Source organism: Strongylocentrotus purpuratus, unplaced genomic scaffold (genome assembly GCF_000002235.5).
Source record: "Strongylocentrotus purpuratus isolate Spur 01 unplaced genomic scaffold, Spur_5.0 spur5_scaffold_20, whole genome shotgun sequence".
Taxonomy (NCBI): domain Eukaryota; kingdom Metazoa; phylum Echinodermata; class Echinoidea; order Camarodonta; family Strongylocentrotidae; genus Strongylocentrotus; species Strongylocentrotus purpuratus.
The window spans coordinates 44,652,809-44,672,018 of NW_022145606.1; the positions used below are offsets into that span (position 1 = coordinate 44,652,809).

A 19,210-nucleotide genomic window follows, 5' to 3' on the forward strand; every position below is an offset into this window, starting at 1 on the left:
ATAAGTAAACAACTGAGATGAGTTTATAATATCATTAATATAAATCAAGAACAATAAGGGGCCCAGGACTGAGCCTTGGGGTACGCCATATTTTACCTTCCTAGATTGTGATTTAACTCCATTAACCACTACATACTGTAATCGATTATGTAAGTAATTTTTAAACCATTTCAAAGCTATCCCACGAATGCCATAATGCTCAAGCTTGCTTAATAATATATCATGATCAATAGTGTCGAATGCTTTCGATAAATCCAAAAACACACCAAGACAAAACTTCCCAGCATCAATTGCATTTATAATAGTGTTTACCAAATTCAAGACACCCATACTTGTAGAGCAATTCTTTCGAAAGCCAAATTGTTGTGGGATCAGAATATCATGAAGTCGAAGGAAGTCATCCAACCTTTTATACACTATTTTCTCTAGAATTTTTGAAAATATGGGTAACAAAGCAATTGGTCTATAATTCTCAATGTTCTTACGATCATTCTTCTTGAATACAGGGATTACTTTAGCTATTTTCAATTTGTTTGGGACAATACCCTGAAACAAGGACTTATTAAAAATATCACACAAGGGTTCAACAATGCATTGAATACAAGTTTGAATGACTTTTGGGGAAATGTCGTCAGAACCGCATGCCTTGGATGGTTTTAGAGTTAAAACAAAGTTAGAAATTTCATGAACAGACGTTGGTCTAAAGTACAAGGACGAGGAGTGATTCTGCACTGACAAAAATTGTTTGTATGATGTTTGGACAGGAGGAATTTCCTTGTTTATTTTAGAGGGCAAATCAATGAAATATTCATTAAAATATTTTGCTTTTTGTAAGTCTGATTTTAACAGTAAATCATTATGATACATATCATTTGGAAGTGGCGTCTTCTTCCCCCTCCCAAGCAAACCATTAATATGAGACCAAGTCTTTCTAATATCATTCTGAGTAGTTCGAAAAACATTATCATAATAATCCTTCTTACTTTGACGAACAAGGTTTGTCAACAAGTTTTTATAGTCAACATAACTTTTCCGATTAATCTCATTTTGGTTCTTAATATATGTATGATAAAGCTTATGTTTCTGATTAATAGATTTCAGAAGACTTGGAGTAATCCATGGTTTCCTGCATTTCTTCTTCACACTCAATTCAACTAAAGGGAAATGTAAATTATATAAGTTGGAAAAAAAAAACACTAAAATAGTCATAAGAAACATTTGCATCAAACAAGCTATATAAACTAGACCAATCAACTTGAAGAAGATCGCGTTGGAAATTATTCATTCTTTCATCAGTAATCACACGTCTAAATAATTTATTGTGTATTTCCTGTAGTGACTGCATTGCCTTTGTTAATGCTACAAATTGGCATGTGATCAGAGAAATCAGAACAGAATATTCCAGAATAGAAATGGTCTTGAACACAGTTTGTAAATATATTATCGATTAAGGTTGCTGAAGATGACGTGATACGAGTCGGTTTAGTGATTAGGGAAAGCAACCCAAACGAAAACATAAAGTCAACAAAATCTTTTACCTTTTCATCTACATCAACATTTAACAAATTGATATTAAAGTCACCCATAATATAAATGTCATTCCTTTCTTTACTCAGTATTTGCATTTCATGATCAAAGCCATCAATAAATGATCTAATGTCATTACCAGGTGCTCTATAAATGCATCCGACAATCGACTTTTTGTTTGCAATACTAATTTCTAAAAATACACATTCATAATAAGCATTAGCCATAGATAGATCATTACGTATTTTGTAATCAAGCCCGTCTCGGACATAACATGCTACTCCACCACCTTTCTTATTTGATCGACAGACTTGAACAAATGAATATCCTGGATAAAAGACCTGGAATATCAAACATAGCTACATCTGTAGATGGTTTGAACCAGGTTTCTGAAATACCAATAACAGAGAAATTATGTTCTATACAGGATAGTAATACTACCAGATCATCAAAGTTTTTAAAAAGACTTCTGGAGTTAATATGCATCAGAGAAAGTTTTTTATCGCCATTAAACTGGAAATCGCTGCAGTTGATATAGCTACACTCATTAACAACAGCATCATTAATATCTTCAAAATCATCATCCATGAGGAAAGATTAGATGTAAACAGTATATAAAAACAACAGATCTGAAGCGGTCATAAAAAATATCAAATACCAAAACAGAGAGATAAAACAAAGCAGTTTGCGGATAGCCATCACATTCATTCACATACAAGAACACACACACAGACACACTCAGAACGACATGAACATAAAAATATATAGAGATGTACAGAGTATATTGATAAAAAAAAGTGCAAGTGCACATAGTAAAAAGTGAAAGAGAAATAAGGCATAAAAAGGGAAAAAGAAAGATGTATAAAGAAAACAAGACGTAATAAACAGAGAGAATATATATATATATATATATATATATATATATATATATAAATGTAAGAGGGAAAACAAAAGGTGTAAAGAACGTTAGATAACGCACGGGTAAAAATGCAAACCTCTAGGAGAGGCACTTGGAAGTAAAAAGAAAAATAAAGAGTTACAAAGTCGCAGCTTGCTGCAAAGATGAGAAAAGTTTTTTGACTTGAACCCCCTCTTCGTTGGTCTTGAGGGCAGCCATGACTCTTCCATCAATCGACCAAGCCACTTCCACCTTTGGATGGGTCGCCAATTTCATCAGAATTTTGTGGTTAAGTGAAGTTAAGTCCTCCTGGATGGAGATACCTGACCCCTTCAGCTTGCGACGCTCCTTCATCAACTCTGCCTTCATTCTGTGCGAGGACAGCTTCACTAAAATTGGGCGGGGCTTGTCGTCGGTGCGGGGCTTCCCTGAACGGTGTGACCTGTCAATGTTGGCCTTGGTCATAGGACAGCTGAGATGCTCTGATACCACCTTAAGTACCAAGTCATCGGTACTCTCCTTAGATGTCTCCGGCACCCCAAACACCCGAACAGAGTTCCGCCGACTATATTGCTCTAAGTCGTTGGCTCGACTCTCGAAAGCCTCAATCTTGCTCCCCAATGACTTCATGGAAGTGGTGAGGGACTGAACTTGGGCCTCCTTTTTATCCAGCGCAACTTTTAGATCGTGGATGTCGCCTTCTTGCCTCTCAATCTTCTCCTCAAACAGGTTCCTTTAGTACATGTTTCAATGAGAAACAATTTTCAAGGAAAAACAAATGTGGTCTTTGTAGACAGTTGGTCACTAAAGCAGGTATGACTGTAAAGAATAAGACCCCCAGCATTATGTTACCTGGTATGTCATTAAGTACTATAATTTATGCACATTATATTTTGTTGATGATTTAACATAGTGTAATGAACCAGTTCGCCACAATTTAAGTTATCTTGCAGAAAACGTAGAGGGCGCAGTAAGCTTTTGGGGCGTAAGGGCTCAGAGCGCGATTACGGCCGCACCATGCGTAAAGCAGCTCTCAGAGCGTCTCAGAGGCTATAAATACCAGTATTTCATGGTAATTTCGTCACCTCGACGCTGGCTCTCGTCTTGGTCAGATAGCGAACTCTCCGCTTTGCTCCAACTGAGCTAAAATAAGGAAAAGGATTGGAGGCGAGAAATAGAGTTCCTACAAAAGGCAATCCCTGCCCTTACTACTTGTTGAGATTAATCCAGGTAATTGGTGTCGGTGTTAACTATGATAATGTGTTGGAGATGTTGACTTATGTTTGTATTATTAAAGTATACAGGTGTGGAGCCCCACAGAATACCCCCCCCCCCCCCTATTTTTTTGTATATCTTTGACTATGTATGTATGACACAAGTATATTTCTAGCCCCCATAAAGTCCCTCCTCTTAGTTAATTAGGTACCCCCTCCTGCGAGAGTTGCCTCACCCACAACTAACCTAAACACACCAGCTGGGATACCAGGAGTGGCTTCTCACTTTGTTTTGCCATGCATCCTAGTCAACACCTTTCTTATTTTGTCTTCCTTTCATAGGTAAGAAAGAATCTCTTATTATTCAATTGTGTTATATTCTTGTTCTTCATAATATGTGTATTTTTAAACTATTATAACTTCACTATTCATATATTTTGTATTACTGTATAAAAAGAGATATTAATGGTCTTTGGCTATGAGATGTTGGATTATATATGACATGTGGACTATGGGTGGAAATATAAGAGATGCCATGTGGGAAGAGATAATGTCATTGATGAACATAGTAATCACTTGTAGAAATGATAGGAAAGTATTATCGTGTGTGTGAGATTGATGATTATGTTGTTTGATTTAGACAACATTTTAAGTAAGTTTTGAGAAGAGAATATACTTTATTACTGTCAGTATATTTGTCTTTTGCTCGATATTCATGTGTATATATATATTCTTAGCCAAGGACATGTGCCATTTACTATGCATTATGCCAAAGCACATTGTTATATATTCTAGTTCGAGTTAGATACAGTTTTAGTAGCGAAATGAGTTGTTCGAGTCCAGATTATCTTTAACTTTCAGTATTATGGTATGAGTGAGTGTGGACGCACCATGTGTATAATATTAGTGTGTTATTAGGATATGGCAGTGCGTTCAATGTGAACACAATTTCTTATCAGAGTTCTTAATCCCCTCTCCCCCCAAGCTTGACCATCCACTGCAATGCATTACACGCACACAGTGTGGATATAGTATATGCTATACCCAAATGCTATGTTGAGAAGTGTTAGAGATAGAATGTGTTTGTTTTTGACCCATGCTGGAAATGGTATCTTAGGCGGGAATGAAAGTTTGGTAGAGTCAGCAAAATGAGAAGACAAAGGATTTGAGTTGGGGAATACACTTGTTGAGAAACACATGGTCAAATTGTCTAATAGTTAGCTAGTGATGGATGGGTTGATGAAATATTGTAGTTAAAGACTTGCATAATCACTGTCTGGAATTCATTGTATTATATTGTTAGGAATGATAATTCAGGTTAAATGTTATTGGGAATTACTCTCTCTCTCTCTCTCTCTCTATATATATATATATATATATCTCCCCCTCTCTCTCTCTCTCCCCTCTCTCTTTATATTCTCTCCCTCTCCTTCTCTCTCTCTCTCTCTCTCTCTCTCTCTCTTTGTATTGTTTACCCCTTCTCTTTCACTCCCACATTACTTTTTATGTATTGCCATGAAATGAATATACACGTATTTAGTAAAACTATTGGTTGTTGATTATAATTAGAATATGAACTATATGTGTAGATGAGATTACCGTGAGAGGAAAGCGTAATACTGGTTGTAAGTTTGCTAGAGCTATATAATTAGTACAGACTGCAGACTAAGACTATTTGCCAGTTCTGTGAATATTGTAAGGAGTTTAGGATATAAGTTGTTGAAGATGTAATAATAATAATAATAATAATAATCCGTTTTTTTATAAGTTTATTCAGTATTAATGTGAAGTCCTGAGACAAGAAGTAACTTGTGAATTTAGGGATTAGTGAAGGCTGAGAGTAGAATTACATTCTAAGGGTCTATGTGCACAAGGGATCCTCAGTCTTGGAGCGTAAAGAGTAGAAAGCTTATTAGGCAATAGTATAGGGATGATTATGCCAACATTCTTGTATTAGGTCTATATATGTGATTTCTTGAAAGAGACGCTAAGTGAAGAGTTATATGATTAGAAGCTAAAGTAGATTGACTGATACCGCAATGTTATAGACATTTGATAAGGGTTAAGTTATTTATTAGTAGCCAAGTTATGATTATGAGATCGAGGAAGAGTTGCGCTTTTAAATAAAGCATGGAAGTAAGGATAGTTTCGTTTAGAGATAGTAAAGTAATGAAACTAACCAGATGATGTTCTTAGTGATATAGTAAGAGAACACTGAGAGCTAATGAATTCAATGTATGCGAACAGGTAGATTTATTTGTGTTTAATACTTGAAGAGTATTGTTATGCCATTTGATCGTATATATGTTATTGTAAGAAAAGACTGTTATTGTAGAAGATTAAGTAATAAATGACTTTGTTTTGCCATGCATCCTAGTCAACACCTTTCTTATTTTGTCTTCCTTTAATAGGTATGCCCCCTCCCTCGGGGTGTGGGCGCTACACAGTTAAACAATCCATCGTTTCATAACGTGTGATTAGTTGAGTCTCCATAGACTGACGTAATATAACCCTCTCATAGAGAATACACATCCACCTATCCAAAACACCTCTCATCTCCACACCCATATATTTTGGGAAAACGGAGCCATGTCCGGGACTCTAGACTACAAGCCAAATAGAAACCGCTCGCATTAGTCAGGATGACAAACTCTTCGTCAGATGATGGTGATAGAGGCAAGGAACAGGCCAGCCCTCCAGCATCCAGGACCCGTTCTAAGATGGAGGGCCGTAACAATAGTGATTTGTATCTTCTTCTGCAAAATGTTTCAAATGGACTTTATGAATACATACCGTAACTTGAAAACAAATCATTAAATTTCATTTCTTGTATATGATGGTGTCCTATAATTTTCTTATGTATTGTATTGTATTGTATTTAATTCATCAATATCAATTTTGATATTTGATGATGATGGTGAGATAATCAGATAGCTACCTGTATCAAAGATAGGTGATGTTAATGGTTCATGATGACCGTGGTGTTGACGATGATCAAGACAAATGCCATTCCTTATCCCCATACGCTAAACCTAAACAGGACTTAATAGAGTAAATATTGCCATCGCAACACACATCATCGACATCTCACAACATAACTTTAGTTTACTTTCCTCTTGCTAACATAAACTCCTCAAACAAAAATTCTGCAATTCAAGTTTTGGTGTTGATATCTCTCTTGTTAGTGTATTTATATTTTATGTCGGTACCATTGAAAAGCCTGTTTATTTCCCTTTAATAATAATAATAATATTCCTGTGTTTATATAGCGCTCAATACATGGATCCGACGATGTGCCTAAGCGCTTTACAGATATAACCCCGGTCATCGGATTCAGGCTTACCCGCACACAGTGTATGCACATTCCAGCCAGTCGCCATTTTACAAGCGCACACTTGCTTGTTCAACCACATGGACGTTCGCATCCTACCGGGTACCCACTTAACACCTGGGTGGAGAGTAGCAAATGCAGGTTAATATCTTGCCAAAGGATATTTGTGCCGTGTCGGGATTAGAACCCTCGACCCTCGCATCTCCAGTTAAGCGCCTTAAACCACTTTTACTGATGTTTATGGTATGGAATGTGCAGTAACCATTGAAAATTATCATAATTAAATTCTTTATTTGTTTGGAGGATTGCTTGTGTTTTGAAGGAATAACAATTGCCCCATATTCATGTTTACTGCACAGTCCATGATTACATAATCATTATATATGGGGCAATATCAATCAAGTATGATAACATGAGAGATATAAACGCTAACACTTGAATTGCAGAGCCTTTTTTGAGAAGTTAACATTCTCTCTTAAAGGTAAAGACCAGTATTGGAAACGCCCCAATTTAAAAAAAAAAATGTAAGCTCTTATTACCAATCATGTGAAAGAATATATGTTTTGACCAATACATGATGATAACAATTTTGCCGGGAAACCGCCTACTAATTGATATATTTGGTAAATTAGGTTATCTATTGGTGTGTGAGAGATAAACGCGTGTGCGTAGTCCCATATACATCTTTCAGTGCTTGTAAGTACTTTACGATGACTGGGCCAAATTTCTTATCATTTTGATGATTCGAGAACCTTGCAGTACACACCAATACTTATATGCTAGATGATCAACCTTTTCTGATCGATTCTACAACGTTTCTTTAACCAAGTTCTTTCCCTCTTTACCAGTATGCATGAAATGTATAGCATCCTCGACACATTATAAAGCAAAACAAATCACAAAATTTTGTACATGAAAAATTTGTTCAGTTTATTATGTGAAATATTTACAAAAATTTACAATTTCCCTCTTGAGAAATACAGGTTAATATGCCATATTTGATTCTCCAAATTAAGCCCTAGGTCTGGTATTGTACTAATTCAGGATTAAATTCATGTTGCAATAAGGAAAGCTTAACCCTCATGTGTAGCAGGAACACATACATGTCTAAGGAATGTTGGATGTAATCAAAATCCTGGAGGGTCAATACACAAATTAATTATTAGATCCCTTGAAGGTAGTCTTGTTGAGTTTGGTGATGATTTTTTTTAAATAATATGATTCTCAAGATACACATATTCAGTGCAATTTTCACTGCACATTGATGACTATAAAGAGAGACAAAGAGAGAGAGAGAGAGAGAGTATGAGAGAGAGTGAGAGACAAATAGAAAGAGAGAGAGGGGGAGTGGAGGAGAATGAGCAAAGAGAAGAGATTCTCAAAAAATACAACCTTACTGAATGATAAAAGCTTGAGAGTGAGAGGGAGGGAAAGAAAGAGAGTGGGCAACAGTATAAGAAGATGGAGGGGTATAAAAACTTAAAGAGGGCTTTCAAATATGGCAAAGGCAGAATGGAGAAGTCCTGTTCAAGACCAAGTTAGTGCACTTGATAAGGCCTTCATTCTCAACTACCATCTTTCTCTGACATTCTTGCACTAAAAGGGAATCCCGATTACACCATCACGTAGATAAATAGTTGTTTAAATTGCATCTAAGCTGAGATAGTATTTCTCCCCCTTCTGCTCATGTATCTATCAAGATAACCAGTGATAAATAGATTGCAGTTGTATTTGAGACAACCTTTGCTATTTTATCCACCTTCGGCTAATGCATCTGTCAAAGCAGCACAATCTTTCGTTAGCTATCTAGATGAGACAGTCCTCGCCATTTCATCACCTTCTCATAATGCCTTTGTCAAGACAGCAGACCAGGCGCAGTGACAAACAGTTTCCAGCCACACATGAAATGGTCTTCGCTATTTCTCCACCTTCTGTTTCTTAATCGCTCCTATCGATGAGATGGCCGTCGTCTTGGATCCTGCGGCTGGGGTGGTCGTTGAGACGCCCATTGAGGTGGGGATGGTGGTGGTGATGAGGGCGATAGTTTCAAGTCATGCATAAGATAGCCTTTGTTATTTCTCCACTTTCTGTTTCTTAATCGCTCCTATCGATGAGATGACCGTCGTCTTGGATCCCGCTGCCGAGGTGGTCGTCGAGACGCCCGTTGAGGTGGGGATGGTGGTGGTGATGACGGTGATGATGGGGCGTTGCATCAGCGGTACCGGAGCGGGGAGGGTTTGAGCTGGATTGTCCCACTTGCTTTTCCTCTTTTTCTCTTCTTCTGATCCAAGGCAGAAAGGCAATGGGAAAGGAAAAGATGAAAAATAATGAGGAAAATTCTTCTACTGACATATATATATATATATATATATATATATATATATAATAAAAATTGATGAGGCCAAGTTTTCATGACAGGAAAATTGGATTCTTTTGTTTCTTCACATGTAAAAATGTAGTTAGAGATCATGCTGAATGCACTGTAATAATTATATTTCTATTTGAGAATTTTGAAATGAATTCAAGAAATATAAATCAATGTCTAACCATAAATTGATACAACTCCACAAACGAACAAAAATGACAGCACACACCACCACCAAACACCATTATCAAAACTCTCTAGCCACCAAATTCATCAAACATCACAGCTCTACATACCATGGCTGGTACCCCGATTGGTGGGTCATGTCAATGATACCATGTATTCCTACGGTTTTCACCACCAAGCATCATGAGAAAATCCTAGTCACAAACGCCATCACAAATTGTCGCCCAAGCTCTCCCTATCATGTTAGGTGACAGAAAAGTGACACCTGCCAACGCAAATCATTAGAGCTTTACATACCATGGCCGGTACCCTAAGTTGTGGTGAACACCAATGGTAACCACAATTTCCTGTGGTTCTTTTCTACAGATATCAACACCATCAAATACACATCATCAAAACTCTACAGCCACCAGTACCACGAGACATCATCTTCAAAGCTCTACATACCATGGCCGGTTCCCTGATTGATGGAGGTTAATGGTATCACTATTTCCTGTGGTAATTTTCTACAGATATCAACACCATCAAAACTCTCCAGCCACCAGCATCATGTGACATCAACATCAAAGCTCTACATACCATGGCCGGTACCCTTATTTGTGGTGGATATCGCTGGTACCACTATTTCCCGTGGTAATTTTCTACATAATCAACACCATCAAATACACATGATTAAAACTCTACAGCCACCAGCATCACGAGACATCATCATCAAAGCTCTACATACCATGGCCGGTACCCTGATTGATGGTGGAGGTTGATGGTACTGCTACTCCTGTGGTACTCGTGACCAGTGGTGCCTGGATCTGTGTCTTCCTCACCACGCCAGTCACAAACTCCACCTTGGTCTTCTCCTTCTTGTCTTTCTCTTTCTTCTTCTGTATCTCCTCTCTCTGTGCTTTGGCTGGAATCGGTACAAAAGTAGAATAGTCATTCTTTGTTTTATCTCTGTTATTTACTACAGGATTCACACACAGTTGTTGAATATGCTATTCAGCGCCACTACTGAGATACTCCCAAGTATACTTCAGGATATTAAAAGAAAGCTATCTAAGCTCACGTCTTCTTTGTGGTTATACTTGACACGGTCTTTTAACAAATTTGTTTGTTTGGGGAGGGAATAATTTGATCTAAATGGTTTATATTCAATAGGGCTTTGGCCCATCTGGTGTCATTTGACAAAATGAAACCCCTAAACTTAAACCTGTTGTTGAAACAGTTTTACCTTTCAAACAAAAGAGGAGTGAAGTGGATATCACTAGAGCTGTGACTTACCTAGAGCCTCGTAGTAAGAGCTTTCTTTCCAGCTGTACGGGTCGTACATGTCTTTGGGGTAGTTGGTACCTAGCTCGTCTACGCCCAGAAAGTTGATCATTTTTTCATATATACTGCAGAGGAAAAGTCAAAATAGGAAATACAATTAAATACATCATGAGAGACAAAGTTTTGACTAGACTGCACAGTAGCTAATTGGCTTAAAGTTACATTCATTTTATTCAAATAACCCCCAACTCCCCCCCCCCCCCCATTTTCCTCCCTGTCCCTCTCTTGTTGCTCTTTCTTCCCATACACACACTCTCTCTCTCTCTCTCTCTTGTCCCTCTGTCTTCCCATGCTCTCACCCTCTCTTTCTCTTTCTTCTCCCACCCTCTCTCTCTCATTTCTCACACAATGAAAAACAAGGGTTTGTGCTTAGCTTGTAGTTCCCCAAATATTGAGTCACACAAATAGCCTCACCCCCTCTCTCTTTCTATTTACCATCCCCATCTTCCCCCTTGTCTCACTCTCTCTCTCTCCACCCTTTCTCTTCACTCACCTTGGATTTCGGAAGTCTTTTCTTCTTTGGATGATTTGGTTCAGATTGAGGTTCTTCTTGTAATAAGAGCTTATTTTCTCCTGTAACAAAAGAACATAGAAAGGACAACTGGGATGAAATTAGAGGAATATAGTTGAATATTATCAAGTGGTCTTAATCATTTTATCTTAACATTTTAACATGTGAATTTACTTCAGCAACATCACCATAATCATCAAATATTATAATGCCGGTTGTAATTGTCATCCTTGCCGTAATCATCGTGTCATCTTCATCATCACCACCATAGCATCATCATCATCGTCGTAAAGTCGTAATCATCTCCATCGTCAACGCCATCATCATCAACATCACTACCACCACCACCACCACTTTCATTAACTAAATTGCCATCATCATCATCATCACTACAATCATCTCCATCATCATCAACACCACTACCACCACCACTTTCATTATGACTATTGCCATCACCATCACCATCATCATCATTACCTGAAGATGTCTGGAGCATCTACCCGGGGGTTCTGGAGGTAGAGTTACTTCCTCCGCGCTCAGCCGACGGATCTTTTGTGACAACGCCGATTCTGGTAATGACATGGAGGCATTAAAGTAGGAGCTGTCGACAAGCTGAAAAGACAAAGAACGGCAAAAATGCTAAGTACATATTTTTCCTCTTCATGGTACCTGAGCATTAATACAAATTCTAAGAAAAAGTGGTGTTCTTTCAGCAATCAAGGATTTTAAATATGGAGTAGTAAAAATGCCCCCCACCCCCCTTTCCGAGAAGAAAGCATTAACCTGAATGATGCATACTTTAATCTAACAAAGGCTATGATTGCAGGGCCCTCAAGGAGAACAGTATTAACACCAATGAGGCTACCAAAGTAAACAAGGCATATTACAATCATCATTACTACTACTATTACTCCTACTACTACTACTACTACTACTACTACTACTTCTACTACTACCTACAACTACTACTACTACTTCTACTTCTACTACTATTATTATTATCACCTTTCCTTTGTCAACTTTGACCCTGTCTTCAAGGTCATCCCCCGGCGAGAGCTTTGCTTCCAACCATGATTCGTCATGGTAGTCGCCCTCCTCTCCCCCACCCTCCTTCGATCTCCTTCCACCGTCATCGTCCTCACCCTCGTACGCCACAAGGCCTGTCGTCCTCGTCCCCTTGCTCTCCTCTCGTTCGTAGGACACCAAGCTCGGGGCGTTTGATGATGGACCTGAAATTAGATATTAATGGAGAGTTTCATTATAATATGTTCATTTATGTAGCGCTCTCAAACAATTGGTTTCACAGTGCTTAAAATTGAAAAAAGGTGGGGAAATCATTTAAATAAATGCGTCTTAAAGTTGTCTAGTGTAGGTGCTGTACGGTTGATCTGGGGCGGTTGATTCCAGAGACGGGGTGCATATGATTGAAAAATGAAAAGCATTGTCATATTATGTCAATGTGACCATCCCTTACATGTACACGCATGCATCTTGTTGCAGCCTATCTGCACTAGTTTGGCCAGGAGGGACTAGACCTCCCTGCGAGGTCACTGGAAGGTAGTTATCTCAATAAAGATAAGAAAAAGGAGACCACGGGGGATCAATGGATACCGCTTAGGCATTGTTGGCTATATAGAGGACGAAAGTAAGTACAAGTAGTGCTGTCCCGCTTTAATTAAAGCCTTCCTACTCACTTGGGCTTTCCTTGAAACTCCGCTCCGTCTCGCTCATCTGCATGGCTTCTATCTCAGCATCTTCATCCCCAACTCTCTCTTCTTCCGGGATGCTCTCCATTACATCCTCCTCATCATCCTCTCTCACTCGTTCCTCATCTGAATCCGACGTGTAGCTGACGAGATGCGTCAGGCGCCGCATGCCTCCGTCGTTGTGCGACATGGTTACAATCTGTAATGGAAAAAAAAAAAAAAGATTTTAGCGTATGATATATGAATAGGGAGGGACCTGTTTCATGAAATTTGTTATCAATATCAAGTACAAATAATAAATACTGTCTGTACTAGAAGTGCTAGCCAAAAGATGACAAAAAGATAACAAAAAAGTAATATTACACTTCAAGTCTTCAGTAGGCCTATTTAGTATTCAAAAGTGTCATTTTTATTTCCAATTTTTGGAGGATTTTGAAAAATTATGAAGTTCAACTTCTAACATTAACTTAATTTTGGAGCAATGTCAACAAACAACAATTTTACAACTACAGTCTACAAGCGGTAAGGGCGCTGGTTGGAGAATAAGGATCATCCACATAAACGAGGTATGCTTCGTAAACGCAGGCAGACGCCTCCTAAAAAATAAGATTCTTATTTCCGATCTGAACGTTGGCGATGCAAATAAATCCCATTAGTGATGATGCTCCTTCCTTGATGCTTTTCACACTAACTATAAATCCTCGGGAAGGCGGACAACCAATAGAACCTAGTCTACAAGTTGACGGCGCACTGGGGGTATTTTATTACGCAGAATCAGTTTTTCGCATTGCCATTGCACGGATCAGGAATCCTACACCCGGCCCGCAGAGCGTCGAAGAAAACAAAAATCTGCAAAAATGAGGACGATCTTTATTGTTTAGTACACCATTTGTCAGCGTTTACGAGGATATCCTCATTTATGCGGACGATCCAGCCCCCTAATGACAAGACGGATATTTCATTTCATTTCATTTATTTTCATATTTCTCATAAACATACGTATATTTCAAATGAAGTACAAATTTTTTTTTCTTCAATAACACATAATAATAACAGAGATAAGTGGTCAATATGAATTTGTGATTTAATAATAATAATAATAATAATAATAAATTTATATAGCGCAGCTTTTATACAAGATATATTCAGCTGCGCTGGTTAAGAGCTCCTTTTTACTAAATTCTACAAAATAAGATCACTCAGTTGAACAAATAAGTTTTTAAATTGGATTTAAAAACATTGAGAGATGGAGTGCTTCTTATTTCTATTGGCAAGCTATTCCATAATTTGGGGGCAGCAATAGCAAAAGCACGGTCCCCAAGAGTTACTTTAGTTTTGCCATGGGGAATCTGAAACAATAATTTATCTGTGGAACTGCGCAGGCTACGACTGTGTGATTGGACTTTGAGTTGAAGTAATTCTTTGATGTAATTAGGGGCTTGACCGCTCAGTGATTTATAGACGATTAACAATATTTTGAATGAGATTCTTTGACGGACTGGCAACCTGTGGAGTTCTTTCAGAAGAGGTGCGGTTGAAGTGAATTTCGACCGACGATAGACAAGTCTTGCACGCATTTTGTACTCTTTGTAACTTAGCTATCAGAGAATCAGGCATTCCAAACAGCAACCCGTTACAATAATCAAGCTTACTTGTGATAAGAGCATGTACAACCAATTTCATACTTTCTTGATCAAAATATTTGCGGATACGTCTGAGATTGTACAGAAGATAGTATGTTGATTTGCATATATTTTTAACATGTGTTTCCATGGTTAAATTAGTATCAAAGTATACTCCTAAATTCCTTGTTGTAACAGAGGGTATCACATTGGAGGATCCAACTCTTACACCGTCAATGCTTATTTTTGAGATCTGTTGTGGAGTTCCTATAACCAAAAATTCACTCTTACTATCGTTTAGCTTAAGATTATTGTTAAGCATCCATCTATGAATAAAATTAACAAATTTTTCCAACATTGAAACACTTGCATCTTGAGTACTAGTGGATGGTCTAAAGGATAAAAATAATTGTGTGTCGTCTGCATAACAGTGACAGGAGACTTCAGGAAAATTATCCTGAGTGCTCTTGATTAGATTACTCGTGTATAACATAAAAAGCAAAGGGCCGAGCCGAGAGCCCTGTGGCACACCAAAGGGCACCTGGAAAGAGTCAGAGACAATGCCATCAATGCCATCAATGCCATAACTAAGAGAAATATGATGGGACCTACATGAAAGCAAGCTTGTAAGGCTGTAGGCCCCAGTAAAGTAATTGTGGTAATAAATGGAGGACGGATATACATGTAAATAGTGACCAATCTAAATGATTAAAAAATAAAAGGAAATAATAATAAACTCTAAGAATAGCTCTAAGAAGGTGACTACTAAGAAGCCGGCCGCCCACCCACCGGCTGCCGAGATGGTTGCTACAGCAACCATATGATAGGTCTAACAATTTTATAATTTAAATATTAACATTAACTAGACTATCACTTGTTCTGCAGACCTACATGTATTTATTCAGTCTCAGACTTTGCTTCCACAAGTTCCAACTAGACTAGAGTCTAGCTTAGACTCTATATCCACACACACAAAAAACGTCAACAACATCAGTAGGGGCGCTGGTCCGAGAATAAGGATCGTCTTTGTATACGCGGACCAATGCGTCCTCAAAAACAAGGATCGTCTGCAAAATAGCAGATGTGCCATATTTTTGATCTGCACATTGGCGATGCAAAAAACGGATTCCGGGATGATTTTCTTGATGCATTTTACATTGACTTTGTACAGAGACCTTCACATTATGAGCAATAAATCCTTGGGAAGACGGACAACCCATAAAAGTAGATGGTCAACCAGGGTTATTTTCCCCTGGGGAATCCAAATTTGGCATTGGTAACCCGAAACCCGCAGAGCGCCAATGAAAAAAATGTCTGCGAACATGCAGACGATCCTTGTGTTATAAGGAAGCATTTTGTCTGCGTTTATGAGGACGATCATCATTCTCGGACCAACGCCCCTACTGAATGTCCAAATTCTGAAACGGAGTCGGTGAAAGCCGACTCCGACATGACAAGTCTGAGCTGATCGAGTTTGCTTAAAAACAAGCATTCAAGGATCTATTACGGTACTCATAGCTCCTTCAAAATTTTGCACTTTCCTCTAGGCTAAATCTGACTTTATTTTGCTTTGTTCTTTGCTACATCCTTGACCTTAATGACCGGAATAGCCTTCCCCCAAACACACCATTAATTGCGCATTGATCAAAACTTCTGCGAAGGACGCCGACAATTTACAAATTACGATTCAACATAGATCTAACACATACAAATCTAGAAATAGAATCTAGATCTATATGGATCTATATGGACAAGTCACAATTAATCTTGCACAAATAACGATCAGAAATGTTGAATATTAACGACACATAAAATATTAATGCCAATTCACTTTTGCAAAGATCTTCTTACCTTTACTTCAATAGACGATCTGCATTGATATGATACATTTACGGTCCTCACAACTCGGCCACCGAAAATCCGACCCTGCGTGTAGCTCGACCCAGATCCTGTCCACTTGTCTAGCGCAGGGTGACTCCGGATTTTTTTTAAAAATAAATAATAATAAACCCTATTCAATGTAGTGGGGCGCATTTCTATAAAAATGCTCAAGGGCATCATTTATCATCTCGGTAACAGGCCTATCGACCTTATCAGTATATATGAAGGCATTGTATTATGCTCCAGTAAAAAATATTTTAAAAAAGATGAAGAAGAAGTGAAGAAACTAGAAGAAAAAGACGAACAAGAAGAAGAACAACAAGAGTAGAAGAAGAAGAAGAAGAAGAAGAAGAAGAAGATGATGAAGAAGAAGAAGAATAAAGAAGGAGGAGGAGAAGAAGAAGAAGAAGAAGAAGAAGAAGAAGAAGAAGAAGAAAGAAGAAGAAGAAACTAGAAGATGAAAAAGAAAAAGAAAAAGAAGGAGAAGAAGAAGAAAATGAAGAAACTAGAAGAAGAAGAAAAAGAAGAAGAAAAGAAGGAGGAAGAAGAAGAAGAAGAAGAAGAAGAAGAAGAAGCTAGAAGAAGAAAAAGAAGAAGAAAAAGAAGAAGAAAAATGCTCAAAATAGCTAGCCTACTACAAAAATGATCTCAAATATAATTGTGACTATGAGTACCGTATTTTGTAATTTATGGGAATGCCGGGAATTAAAGGAAGTTTAGACAATTCGCAAAAAAACTGCAGAATAGGGCATGTCGGGTGATACTCCAATACGAGAATGGATGTTCCGTAACCGAGATCTATTTCTTTGTTTGAAAACAGAAAATCTATCAGAATGGAGAGATCAACATGTTTTATGTATATTTTTATTTTTTTTTGGTATAAAATTAGTCATGAAATGATATCTGGTGGGTTTATTAAGGAATATTATTTTAGCTTGAGAAATGCTCATACAACCTAAGATCTGCCAAAACCACATATGAATTTCAAAAAAAAATGAGGAGCTCATGTTATTTATAAGGGCAAGCACTGAATCCAATGACCGGGGTAATAGTATATTTTTTAAGCTCTTATAGAGACATTTTTATTAAGCGCTATATAAAAATTCAATATTCTATTATTATTATTATTGAATTTTGGAATCAGTTACCTATATGAACGTAAAAAATATGTATTTCTCTGTGAAATCACTAAAGACATGTGAATGCTGGTTATATGTACAATTACTTCTTCTCCTATCTTGAAATTGCTTTTTCCCTCCACAATCAGTGAAACAATTAACCAACGATTTACTCATCTTTCTTATTTTCATCCACTGGCGTATTTAAAGAAGGGGCATTGGCCCGCGGCCCGGGCGAAAATTGAAGAGGGCGCAAAACAAGGCAAAAATGCAAGGAAGACATAGGGGATAAAAGGGGAAAATGGTATCATAATACGTTAAGGATCAAATTAACGCACTGTTACGCAGGGTGGATTACATTATTGGAGGGGGCGCAAAAAAACAACGCAAAAAATGCAAAAGAGAAATCAAATAGGGGAGAAAGGGATACAGGGTATCATAGGATTATGCACCGCTACGCAAGGTATTAATTTAAGGGGGCGTCAAACATAACGCAGAAATGCAAAAATAGAAAGAAAATATACATGAGCAAAGGGGTGAAACTTCATTAGGGGCCTACATTAAAGATTATGCACCGTTACGCAGGGTAGATTACATCAACTCCTTATATCATAAATAATTAATTGCGACTGATTAAAATCAATCACAACTCTCATAAGACGGGGTACAGAAAAGAAATTTTGAGGGTTTAAAATGCGAACTGTGTTAAGCTCGGTTGCTTCACCCCCTCGCACAGTTTTGTTTTTGCCCCAGGATCATGTAGTTTTGCATCGCCATAATAGGATAACAGTTTGTTTTCAAATAGCGTTTGTATAGAGGACTCCCTGCCTTCTGAGATAGATAAGATTCATCAGCCTCCCCGAATCAAGTATTGCATGCGGCCTGACATTTTGTTCCATCAGCCCAAACTTGGTACAGGTACAAATCGATTTTGACCAAACTTTTTAAAGACCCTAGTGCTCAGTCACTCGTGGCAGAAATATTATTAATAGGGTATCATTGCATTACTCTTCATGATGAAATACATTTCAAAGTCATATTGGTTATCACTTTTTAATTAGCAGGCTAAATTTTCCAGTCCTTCTCGTATTCTACACATATAATTTGTTTAATGTATATACATTCTCCCTGTGCCAAATTGTATTTATCATGGAATAGCTTAGGTTAACCAAAGGCTTCAAGGTTATTTGACTGCTTCATTGCAATATACCTGTGTTAAAAGTATTGTCACGAAGCTATAATCAGGAGCGAAGCCGAAAATAGGTAATTATGCACCATCAACTACTGTTTTAGGGCTTTTTGTGTGTTATGTTCTCTTTATCATGCTGACCAAGCATCCTTTATTTAAAAGAGAGAGAGAGAGAGAGAGGGGGGGGGGGGGGGAGGGAGGGAGAGATAGAGAGAAAAAACTAAAAGATAGATGAAGATGGACAAATTATAAAAACTTCCAAGCTCTTTTTTAAAATCTACTTTGACCACTTAGGAAATTCTAAGTTTTATGAAAGTGAAACATACTTCAAAGCCTGGC

At 37.8% G+C, this 19,210-nt stretch overlaps 1 protein-coding gene and 1 long non-coding RNA gene across 2 annotated transcripts; one reads left to right on the forward strand and one right to left on the reverse strand.

The window, feature by feature from the left end:
* Nucleotides 1-3,202: 3,202 nt before the first annotated feature.
* LOC115927476 lies at nt 3,203-6,471 on the forward strand. The gene is made up of 2 exons (XR_004065665.1): nt 3,203-3,729; nt 6,087-6,471. It is a non-coding gene; the product is annotated as an uncharacterized LOC115927476 (long non-coding RNA).
* Nucleotides 6,472-7,879: 1,408 nt separating this feature from the next.
* LOC590809 (SAP30-binding protein) lies at nt 7,880-16,614 on the reverse strand. Its single transcript, XM_030993446.1, has 8 exons — nt 16,535-16,614; nt 13,050-13,260; nt 12,361-12,584; nt 11,833-11,967; nt 11,338-11,417; nt 10,797-10,909; nt 10,249-10,425; nt 7,880-9,251 (listed from the first exon to the last, which is right to left on the reverse strand). Exons 2-8 carry the CDS (start codon nt 13,249-13,251, stop codon nt 9,043-9,045), a joined length of 1,140 nt encoding a protein of 379 aa, XP_030849306.1. The 5' UTR covers nt 13,252-13,260; nt 16,535-16,614; the 3' UTR covers nt 7,880-9,042.
* Between the last annotated feature and the right edge of the window lie 2,596 nt (nt 16,615-19,210).